This window comes from Drosophila takahashii, chromosome 2L (assembly GCF_030179915.1).
Source record: "Drosophila takahashii strain IR98-3 E-12201 chromosome 2L, DtakHiC1v2, whole genome shotgun sequence".
Taxonomy (NCBI): Eukaryota; Metazoa; Arthropoda; class Insecta; order Diptera; family Drosophilidae; genus Drosophila; species Drosophila takahashii.
In genome coordinates this window covers 12,957,782-12,969,454 of record NC_091678.1, presented here as the reverse complement: position 1 = coordinate 12,969,454, position 11,673 = coordinate 12,957,782, and the positions used below count along the sequence as shown (strand labels likewise).

The 11,673-nt window shown below is 37.4% G+C and overlaps 1 protein-coding gene, 1 long non-coding RNA gene and 1 other non-coding gene across 4 annotated transcripts; 2 read left to right on the top strand and 1 right to left on the bottom strand.

Moving 5' to 3' along the window:
* The first annotated feature begins 6,733 nt into the window (after positions 1 to 6,733).
* On the top strand, positions 6,734 to 6,805 carry TRNAM-CAU (transfer RNA methionine (anticodon CAU)). The gene has a single exon. It is a non-coding gene; the product is annotated as a tRNA-Met (tRNA).
* A 788-nt stretch (positions 6,806 to 7,593) lies between these two features.
* LOC138911884 (uncharacterized) lies at positions 7,594 to 10,293 on the bottom strand. 2 transcript variants are annotated; one of them, XR_011417519.1, is made up of 6 exons: positions 10,160 to 10,293; positions 9,545 to 9,864; positions 9,386 to 9,478; positions 8,766 to 9,124; positions 8,357 to 8,472; positions 7,594 to 8,296 (listed from the first exon to the last, which is right to left on the bottom strand). It is a non-coding gene; the product is annotated as an uncharacterized lncRNA (long non-coding RNA). The 2 variants fall into 2 exon arrangements; XR_011417520.1 differs by lacking the exon at positions 8,357 to 8,472 and having other exon boundaries at positions 7,594 to 7,869.
* LOC108067064 (CXXC-type zinc finger protein 1) lies at positions 9,241 to 11,160 on the top strand. The gene is made up of 4 exons (XM_070211490.1): positions 9,241 to 9,366; positions 9,435 to 9,511; positions 9,572 to 10,253; positions 10,313 to 11,160. The coding sequence occupies exons 1-4, from the start codon at positions 9,334 to 9,336 to the stop codon at positions 11,057 to 11,059; spliced, it is 1,539 nt and encodes a 512-aa protein (XP_070067591.1). The 5' UTR covers positions 9,241 to 9,333; the 3' UTR covers positions 11,060 to 11,160.
* The last annotated feature ends 513 nt before the right edge of the window (positions 11,161 to 11,673 follow it).

Here is an 11,673-nt window from a genome sequence, read left to right as displayed (position 1 = left end):
GATTTATAAGCAGGAAAAAGGAGGAGAATCTATTGTAATATCCTTTACACTCAACACCTTTTTTATACCCGAATGACACACATAAAAACATTTATTATTAATTTTTCAAAGTGGAGAGCCACTTTCAGCGATGCCAACAGCTTGCTGCTTAAAAATCATTGTAAAAAGTCAACATTCGATGAAAACTTAATCGATATGCAAACGCGTATAAATTTCACGGAATATGGCCAGCAACAGTTGGCTTTAATGGATCCGATCCGCGGCGGAGGGTTGCCTACTTTTTATCGCTCACTTTTAAGTCTGGTGCGGATAAATATATGTGCATATATCAAACAGGCGGATATATCCCACACATCCGCATCGTAACCTCTTTTTCTTTTCCTTTCTTTTTTTTTGAGATATCCCACCTGCTGGCAGCCGGCAAATGTAAATAAGCATAAAATCCAATTTTCTGTTAGCTCCCTGCGTGTTTGCACGGCGTCTTCTGCTTTTTTGGGAGCAGCTCCTCCGGAGAGTCCTGTCAGGATACAAGGATATGGGGATTCAAGATTCACGTGGTGGGGCTGTCAAACCCACTTGAAGATTTGCAATCAACGCCCCTGGCAAAAAGCAGGCAGCAGGTGAGCATCAATTGAAGCCATTCCCCTTTTGATCTGACAGCCGAAAGCTCACTGAAATTCACCCAATTTGGGTCATTCAATGTTCGTTGAAGGAGCCTTTAAGAGAAATAGCATGTTGCGTAATAATTTATGATTACCTCATGTGGCAGGGAGTGATGCAGAAAAAAAAACTAAAATAAAATAAAAAGGTTTACTGCCAACTGACAGCCGACTTTTGCGGCTAATCTAAATAACATAATCAGATTTGTCAGGCGAAACAAAAAAGTGGCAAAGGAACTGACCGGATCTCGCATATGTTCCCACTTGAGCTAAACACATTTGGCAGCGTCATTTACATATTTGACTTGATAAAAAGGGTTTCAAACTACACAGCTTGTTTTCCAGTCGTTTTTTCTGTTTTTTTTTCCTCAGCTTTTGGACATCTGGCAAAAAAATAGGAATATTTTCCCGAGGCTGAGAGTTTACTCAAAATATCACTTGTGATTTGCGTTGGATATTTTGTGTATAATTTATACAAGTGTTGTCTACCTTTTTTTTCTTGAGCATTTCAAAATAAGTTGGTGTTTCTAAGTATTTGAAACCTTTTAAAAAACTATCTTACACCATGAAATAATAGATTTTTACTTTGGAAGTGCAATAAACAAGCTATATTTTAAAATGAAAATTGTACATGTTTTGGTTCTAAATTTTTAAAGAAAATTACGTTTTTTTGCGAAAAATTAGAAATTAAAATGGAGAACTAACAATAATTTTTTTCATGAAGTAAAGATAAGATAGCTTTTAATTAAATCCCCCTTGGCTATTCAGTTAAACAATGGGCTAAAGGTCTACCATTACCCCATATTATTCGAATGCTTTCTTTGCTGTGCAAACTCACCGAGTTTTAGTTACCGAATCATCTGTAAATGCATTACCATGAGCACACATGCATTAGAGTGCGATTGTTTGTGAATTTGTGTGAGTATATGGCATACAAAATGTTCCCCCTGTTATTTCCTCTGCTTCTCATTCGAATTTCGGCTGGAAAATTGTGTGTGCACCAAGAAAATAATAGATATAAGGGCTTTGTTGATTGCTGAAATTTTTGAGTTATGAGCTGGCATGTTATGGCTCCATCTGATTGGGTTTTCGAATACACAACATTTGGGCCTTTGGCAAAGGTTATTAAATTCTTGTATTTTCATTATGTGTGTCTGCAAATTAGCCAAATATATTTTCCTTTCTTTTTGCCTAACTTTTCAAGGAAAGACCAATATTTCCTCTTAAATATTCATTCAAATTTTAAACTTTGGCCGATGGTGACAGCTGTGGCAAGTGTCTTTGAATCGATTAGCATAAAACTGATAATAAACTAAACTTATGTTGTTGCCGAAGAGCCAACAGCTTGAACATCAGCCGCAGCGAAATGACATGAATTTTGTCTCGGGAAAACGCTGGCAAACAGGCAAAATGTTTGCCTGCCAAAAAACAAAAGATGGCTGAGATACTCGCAGAGCAAGGCAAACACAACAAAAACAGCTTTATTTAAGCACTTTTGCCCCCACTTGGAGCAACCACCTTTCCGCGATTTCCCTGCCTTCCAAGGACACTTTCGCCTGCCAAAGATTATCAGTTCCACTTTAAATTATTATGATGGCCCTGCCATCACCCCCCAGCAGCCATGTCCTCCCAACAAATTACGGCTCGTCCTGCAAACGGAAAACAGAAAAAAGGAGCATCTACAGACTCAAAAACAAAAGGGAGCTTATATCAATTTGGTGTTTTCCTTTTCACGTTTCCCGCTTATCTTCATTTCTGGAGCAGCGTCGGGTTTATGGTCAATTTTAGATTTTATATTTGCAGCTTTCGGTTTCTTATTGTTTTTCCGCGTGCTTTTCCCCATTTCCCCGCGAACCGAGCCCCAGCCCCACCTCATCGCGAATTTATATTTGGAATTTTTTCCCATTTCCGTTTGATTTTATCGGTGTGCAAGCAACTTGTTTGCTTTCACTTTGCTTCGCTTTTGTTGCAGTTTTATTGGCTGGATTTTAAATCAATTGGGGGTTTATTTTGCCCTAGCCTTTGCGTATGCCAATTTCGATTTGCCGTTCAATATTCAGCGGTTTCTCTTTTGTCAAAGGAAAATAATCTTGATAGATATGACGTTTATTCAGAAATAGCTACATTTAAATCATGATTTTTCTTTAAGCAAAATGCTGCAAATTCAGCACAACCTTTGGCTTTTTACAGAGTATTTGCAAAGCGTTCAGCTGCTATTTTGGCAACGTTTCTAAATCGAAATGTAAATTTTCCATTTGTCTAGCGCTGCAGATTGATGATGGCTGATACTTTAAGCCGCTTTTGTCTCCAGGTTTCGCTTTTTATGGCACAACATAAAATTTCCAAATTTCTTAGCTTAGATTATTCTGCATAGCTTTTGGCATTCCGCTTTTTGTTTTCGTTGTGAATCTATTTGTGTTGGATATAAATTAGGAGATAATTGCATTCAAGCCGTGGTAAGTTAACGTTAATTACAAATTAATTTGATTTTCTTTAAAGATATAAGGTAATTTATATTTGAATTGCTTTTATCTTTAAGTTATACTAATATACTTCATACTTTCTTTAAGACAAATAAATATTCTTAACCAATTTAAGCTTTTTTTCCCATAACCATTCTGAATTCAGAGCTAATCTCCCAATTAATATTCAATATTTAAACGGTAATACTTGATATTTGCAAAACAGCAGCTAAGGTCAGGTATTTCGAGCACACTATCAAGTTCAATAAGCGTTATGGTTACGACTACGTTTACGGGCTGTGGCATTTATGAGGGTCGATTATAACTTAAGCGTTTTAAACCTTTCGCTTTTCTTTCGGTCGAACACTTTTCTACCCCTTTTGTCTCGCTACAGCCATATTCAAAGAAAAAGTCCGCAATACATTGCATTATTCAGCATAATTCAAAGGGTTTACAGGGAGGTATACGTAATCGCTGCTTCTAGAAGATAAATAACATTTTTTCTGAAAAAGGAAAATTAAAGTTTTTTTTTCGTATTTTTCTAACATTTTCGATCCAAAGAATAATTATTAAAATTTGACTACCCAAGAGAACCGACTGTCTTGAACATTCGTTTTGCACTAATTGTGGTAACTACAGATTCGTCCGTTAGCAGTGGGTATTTTTCAAAAAGGGAAATTTTAACGGGAAAAAGTTGGAAACGCCTATCCCAACAGTGCAACATGTTCGCTGCAGCATGTTGCAAAAGGAAACGTCCTTTTATTTGTTTACGCATTGTGTGGAACTTGTCACCGAATCTCTTTTGAGATGAAACCTGTTGCTGCTTAGGTATTTGCAAAAATATTTAATGCACACTTTCTAATTACATCTTTTAGTAAAGTTCCAGGATCAGAAACTTCCATTTCAGAAATTAAGTCATTATGGCGTCAAGTTTTTAATTAAAAATTATGGGAAAATTACTATCAGCGACTAAGTGCATAAGAGTGTTGTCTGCTGAAATGTGTCACATCGCACACATAAAAGCGTATATATGTATGGCATTGTATAGTTGGTAATGACTCTGGCAGACACACAACCTCATGCGAAACATTGACGAACCGCCACACTTTCTAAGCGAAACTTTTTCATTGCCCTCGGAGTGCAACTAAGTGAGGACCCACTTATGTGGCAGGCACTGAAATTTAATATGTCAGTGCGTGTGTGAATTGAAAACGAAATTACTGCGGCCCTAACTTGACTACAAGGATGGTTTTGACAAGCAGCTTTCGTTGACAAAATAGTTCAGCCCCTTTAAATAATTAAGAATTTAAGAACGTTGTTAATGGAGCTGCCTTTAAGTTCAAAAATCCATTGTACAAGTGCCTGAAAGTATTGTACACTTTATTTCGAATCCCAAAGATGACATAGATTTTTTACTGCCTACTTTAAGACACCTATTTAAGTGATTTGAATACGTTTGTAATTCCTATGATACAATTTATAATAGTCAACAGGTAGGCAATACGGGCTTATACCACACCCATAAATTAGGGAAATTATCACCTACAAGCTAATCAAGCAATGGGCTTGTGTTGCCCACAAATATGTTAGTGCCAAGCTGTCCATATCCTGATTTTGAGTGGAAACGTGTGGTTTGAGTGTGACCTCAGGAAATAGAGTTGGTTATTTGACAAATCTTGGGCCTCTAATCACAGTATCGAAAACTGAAGAAGTAATATTAGCGCATGGCTAAAATATAATTTAAAATTTAAAGTGGACTGGACTAAATAGGTAAATTTAAATAGATGCTATTTCTACGAGCATTTCGGGACAGTTTCCCATTAAAAGCTGCCCCCCTGCGTAGAAAGTGGAAAATTAAGGATACAAACTTTTGCAATCGCTCATCAGACTGTCAGACTTGGTGGTGAAAGGAAAGCGAAAGTTTTTGTTTTTTAATTTATGAGCCACATAACCTGACTATGAAGATCATTAGCTGATCAGCAGCTGGGTAGTTTGAATGCCATTATCTAAAGTAATCAATTAGGCCAGCTTTTAGAATGGCCAATAACTTGTTGTTTTCAATAAACGTTTCTTATGTAGCTCCGTTTTATGGGAAATAGATTATTCAAAAATCCTTCATTTTACTTCTATGCCCGTCCGTTCTTGCCAGGCAGCCCACGATATTCCTTTTTATAGCTTGAGAAAGGCTAATTTGCATTTTTATGATTTAATTTTCCAAATGCATCGCAATCAGTAGGAAATGGTCTATATTAATGGCTTCCGACTACTGTTCCGGTATATCATTAAAACTTAATAAACCGATTTTATGTTCCTGTTTTTATTTCTTTAAATTTGTGTCTATTTGTAAGAAAGGAATTTAATAAATCATAGCAATTTTCGTCTGTTGCCTTATGTACCGGCTTTTAATAATTAAAATTGATTCAAAAACATATCATCGCAATTACCACTTTCATATTAAGCGGTTTAATTAGCTAAGTATCCACTTGATATACTTATTTTAATTTGTTTTTTATTTTTAAAATCATTTTATTTTATTCTACGTTTAAAGACAATGTTTCCCTTATTTGCATTTGCTCAGTCCTAAAACCCTTATTTTTATACCCGTTACTCGTAGAGTAAAAGGGTATACTAGATTCGTGCAAAAGTATGTAACAGCTAGAAGGAAGCGTTTCCGACCCCATAAAGTATATATATTCTTGATCAGGGTCACTAGCCGAGTCGATCTAGCCATGTCCGTCTGTCCGTCTGTCCGTCTGTCCGTCTGTCTGTCTGTCCGTCTGTATGAACGCTGAGATCTCAGAAACTACAAAAGCTAGAAGGTTGAGATTTCCCACACATATTCTTTGGCTTCCTACGCAGCGCAAGTTTATTTTAGCCGAGCGCCACGCCCCCTCTAACGCCCACAATCGCCCACTAACGATTTTAAAATGGGTCCTGCGCCCACATCTTTAAAGATTTCCGAGAAGTATAAATGCAATTTTGTTGTGTATATTTATACCTATCGAAATGTAGAAGACATTTTTCAAATCGGACCATTCATTAAAAAGTTATACGCAATCAAAAATTATATATCTATCTCCCTCGCACTTCCTTTAGCTGAGCTACGATTATTAGTCGGGACACCAACCCGACACAGCGTTCGCACTCCCTTTAGCTGAGTGACGGGTATTAGATAGTCGGGACAACAACCCGACTATAGCGTTCTCTCTTGTTTATTGCTGCACTTATGTACGAGAAAGTTACGTAGAAAGTTAGAGACTTTAAAAAAGGGACTATGCGTCATAAGCGGACATAAAAATAGTTTATGACAACTTAGGTTTATTTATAGCTGGGTCTTCCAACTGACGAACTCGAGATGTTTAAATAACGAAATGAAAAGCATTATAAAGGGCTCATCAAATAAGAAACAAAAGGGGTTGTAGAAAACTGAACTGTTTTTGTTTACGAGAGGCTTAATATTGCTTAAATTAAAAGCAAAAAGGATTAAAAATCATAATGATGAAGTTGAAACAAATTTTCCTGGCCTGTTATTACCGAAAAAGCCTTATTAAAAATTTGTTCTTTTTGTTTAAGTTGTCAGTTGCACTGTTTTTCACCCCCATATTTCCCACAAGCAGAGTGGCGCAGTGGAAGCGTGCTGGGCCCATAACCCAGAGGTCCGAGGATCGAAACCTTGCTCTGCTAGATGGATATTTTATTTTTAAATTTCAAATTTTAATTTTTTTTTTAAACTTTTTTCTTATGTAATCTCTGCAGTATGATTACAAAATATATATTTATATATTTATTGTAATAATTTATTTCATCATACCTGATTTTATATTTCCTTTCTAGTTAATATTATCGATAGCTAGACTAAATCCTATTTCAAAGCGCCTTATTTCTAAATCACGTCAATTTCGCTCCAGGAAATGCCGGAATCCCAGAAATCCCCTAATCCCTTTCTTCTGCAGATTGGCCAGCAAATGCAAATTGTGCTCAAAGCACAAATCTTTAATCAGAACTTTATTCCGCATTCACCTGCATGTTCATACAAACGTACAATATAATCGTATGTGTGTCTGGCATTTTTTTTATCTTTGGTTGCAATTCGATTCGGAATCCCTGCTCGTTTTGTGACGCAGGTAATTTTATTGCTGCCTTTTGACTGCTCACAAAAGCAGTTCCTTGCCTTTCAAAACGCTTGTCGATTGCATTTTCCATTCGCCGACAGCACATACAACCGAAATTTACCTTTACGGGCCAAATGCAAATCGAAGTTGTGGCAGCTGCATTTCCCAGCGGGAGATCTTAAATTCATCTGCCGTTTATTCGAATGACTATCAAGTCAAGGCTATAAAAATATATAATTTATATAGAAAATGGTTTGAATTATTCGAAAAATTACTACATTTTTAATATTAATTTTTAAATAATTTTTTAATATTATAATAGAAATCAAAATTATAAAAAAATATTTTTTATTTGTGCAACTTCATAAAACAGCTTTAATCTTTTAACTTTTCTTTGCCATCTAAATAGACGATTTGGTTTGAGTCCAAATCCGATCTTTTCCAGCTTAAATCCCGGCCATTTTTGGCTTTGAGCATGCCAAGTTTACAAAATATTTTGTATAGTTTTTGTGCTGATTCCTTTTGAGCCGTGGTTTTCGTTTTGTGCACCTGCCAATCGTAAGCTTTTTTAGGTCAGCCGGCCGTCGTTCTGCGGTCAAAATGCAATTGTATTCATCTGCTGCTGCTGTCCGAGGCCTTAAAGTGTGATGGAGCCATCGCTCGTTTTTTATCCAGCACGAACACACGTTGTGTGTGCACAATTAATCAAACAACGGGCAAAAAACAGAGTGCAAAAACAAGAAATATTCAATTATTCATACGAAATGTTAACCCGAATGTGTGGCACATAACCACAAACAGGCGTCGCCCGACATAATGTTGATAAGTGTAAATGCCATATGTAAATGTTGTTCGTGCCACGCCCATTTGAGTTTTGGGGGGCTATGAAAAAATTAAGCCAGAGTGATTGTGACATCAAAATTGAGTGGTCGGATATTTATGGCATATAGAATATCGCCAACATGCGGTGGATAAGGGGAAACAACTTAATTCAATCGGAAGAAGGCTAATTGAGTGTGTCAGGTGTCCAATATCCTGAAATGGCCATCACTATCGGGTATATCTAAGGTAAATAAGGTATATTTCGCCATATTTTTGCCTTTTTTATTAGAGGTTACATTACATTTTTTTATTTGCACATTCGATTGGGAACACATTTTAACTAGAGTCGAAATTGTTAAGTAATTTATTTAATTTTAAATTGCCAACTGCAGCAATGGCGCAATTCGACTATCTAAACTGCAAAAACCAGGCACATGATGGAAAAAACGTTAATGGCACCACTGGGATGTAGCTACAAAAATTCAACAAACAAAAAATAGGGAACAGATAGCCCACAAAGTGGGTGGCATAAAAACCGCATTAGGTGAAGGGTTCTCCGAAATTTGTTGGCCATGTGGGCAAACAAGAAAGTTAATTACTTGCACAAATAGGAAATGCGATATGAAACTGCATACGAAAGTTATGAAATAATTAGATGCAAAAGGGATGGCTTGGGATCTCGGGTAATTGATAAATATAAACATAGTCACCTTAGTTTATTAGAGGTTAAACCATTTTCGCACAACGAACAGATCTAAATCCTAATTGTTAAATCCAATTTTCTGATTTCCTTTAGTGTAGAAACAAAATATTTGCGTAACTTTAGTTTTCTGCTGTCTGACAAATAAGTCAAGGCCTCAGAGAAGTCATTTTTGCCCTGTAGTTTGAAAGTCACACTAACCAAGTTCATTCAAAATTTACCGCCAGGCAGTGAACCGAAATGGTAATACAAAATTGCACCATGTGCAGTCGTAAATAAATAATTCATGTCCCACAGAAAGAGAGTCTGATGGAAATGGAGTTGCAATTGCAGCAGGGCACATCGATGTTGAATGAATTTTTAGTGCTGCTGGAGACCGAAAAACAATAAAAAATATTTTGTGGCATGGTTTTTGTTTCGCAATTGGCTGAGCTCTAGATGCAATTGACAATTGGGTATACATTTTGAAAGCAAATTGTAGCTGGGGGAAAAGCAGGCGGCATATAGCAATCAAAGTTGAAATATCATTGCACAGAGCTAAATATTCTGTTCGAAGCGAAGTCAATTGGGAATCCGAAATGCCAGCAGTGCACAAAAGAGCAAATGCAGAGGTGAGTAACTGTAACATACCTTATCATTATAGCTATGCATCCTTATAAATAATCTAACCTTTCCATAGGATGTACAGATATCCAAGGAACCGGAAGAGAACATCTATTGCGTCTGTCGACAAAGCTATTATTATGGTTTTATGATGTAGGTGATAGTGGTTTTCCTTCATATATAAACCTGACTGCATTTCGAATCCCTTTTCAGTGCATGCGATAAATGCGAAGAGTGGTTCCATGGAGAATGCATCGGATTGGACCCAGACAACGGGAATCGGTACGATAACTTCTTCTGCGAATGGTGTCTCCGCAAGGATCCCCTCTTGAAGTGCACCTTCAAAAGCAATCCACCAAATCCCATGGCGCAGGAGGTTACTTTTCCCGAAATAGCCAAGATTATCCAGGCGGAGAGCTTCATACAGCCACTGGTCACGAAGAAAACCAATTTTCAAAAACCAGAAACCCCAAAGAAATGTCGGGAGAAAAAAAAGGCCATCAAAGCTGTAAAGAAATTGGAAGTAGTCAAGAAAACAGATCCAAAACCAGTTGAAAAACCATTAGCAGTCGCCGAAAAAGTAGATCCAAAACCGGTGGATAGTGCCAAGAAAACAGATCCGAAACCAGTCAACAAGTCTTACGAATCGAGGGCATCTCAATGCAATTTGTTCCGCGAGTTGGTGCAGCAAACTTCGAATAAATCAGGAAATCTAAGCAAAAAGCGGGGCATCTGCTTCGCTTTCTATTGCAATGAGATCGCCCGACCGGAATCTAGATATTGTTGCGACGACTGTGGCACTTTCACCGCCCTCACAAACGCCTTCGCCGTAGCACCCCTCATGACTTCGGGATGGGGATTAGGCAGCGATGGATTCAGGTCCAAGGATGTGATGGTAAGATCGCTCTTTTTCTTAATATTAATTTTAATTTATGTTATCAAAAAAATCAAAAGGTTCAGTCCAACTTGCTAGCAAAAATTGAATTGAAAAAAAAACAACAGATGTCGAATAAAAGTTCACAGCCAACTGAGACAGAAATGAAGATAGAACCTGAGGCAAAAAAATCAAGGGACCAGCTGGGTTTATCCTCCAGAAGAAAATCGATGTCTTCGCGATATCACAGTCCCATTAAATCCACAAATAACCTTAGTAGTGGTATTAGCCCAGCCAAGAAACCGAAGTTACAGGCGAAACCAACTCCAATTAGATCTGGGAGCTCCGAAAAGGCGTCTTCAGGAAAAATAGATACTTTGCCTCATTGTGCGTCACCCAAGTCTTCTAGATCTGTTAAAAAAATGTCACAGACTGTACCCAATAGTCCAAGCTATTTACGAAAGACTTCTATACAAAAAACACCTTCAATTACATCACATCCCAGTACAGCCACAAAAGACACCTTTTCAAGCCATCGAAAGTTATCCTCAAATGCTAAAGTTAATACCGCTCAGGTTAAGACACCTTCTCAATCGAAAACTACACACATCAGTCGAATGGCTACACCAGTCACATCTCCCAAAAAACAGAAATCAATGCCTGTGACGACAACCCAAAGGATTTCCAACATATCAACTAATGGGGCGTTACAATGCGAGCCAACAAAAGAAAGAAGAAAATCGGTAGGCCACATGGTATCCCACCTGATACCCAAGCAGAGCGCTTATTTGGCCAGGAAGAGGATGATGATGAAGCTAGCCGGATGACTAACAAAAGGGCAAGTCTAAAGATCCTTATATAAAACCACTTCAAGTGATTGAAATCCAAACATTATCCATGTATACCTTTATTCAAATAAATCACGTACATATATTCAGTATATTTGGTTATTTTTAGTCCAAGAACACATCCTTTCTGCAGCCATAGTGAAATCAAACAAACCATTTATGGAATAAATCTCCAAAAGTGTCACATTTGTTGACCGGCGAAAGTTTCAATTTTGGCACGTCCCCGGGGCGTATACGTGATGTGAACCTTCCATCAAATTTCCATCAGTCAATGGTTTGGAACAATGGCCGAACGAAAAAAATCCAACCTAAGCGTCTCTATTCTGCATTTGAGATTTCCGGATTTTGTTTAAATATTTTATCACCGTCCTCGCCACATTTATCTTACAGAAAGCAAAAAATAGGAATTATTTCGGTTGGCTTTTGGTCGGCATTTTGATTTGTTTTCGCTTTTTCCGATTTTTCACACGTTGAGAAAGTACTTTTACCGCCCCATAAAATTGATATACGAGTGAGCTTTTGTGGGACTCGCACCTAAGGATGTGTTTTCATTATTCAGTTGGTGATTTTCGGGCCCCGGCTTATTGGCTCTA

What these genes read in the sequence shown, in the direction of transcription:
- LOC108067064 (XM_070211490.1), top strand. Translation starts at nt 9,334, where the DNA reads ATGCCAGCAGTGCACAAAAGAGCAAATGCAGAG. An exon ending in ACAAAAGAGCAAATGCAGAG is followed by an intron (nt 9,367 to 9,434) that starts GTGAGTAACTGT and finishes ACCTTTCCATAG; the next exon opens with GATGTACAGATATCCAAGGA. An exon ending in TCAGGTCCAAGGATGTGATG is followed by an intron (nt 10,254 to 10,312) that starts GTAAGATCGCTC and finishes AAAAATCAAAAG; the next exon opens with GTTCAGTCCAACTTGCTAGC.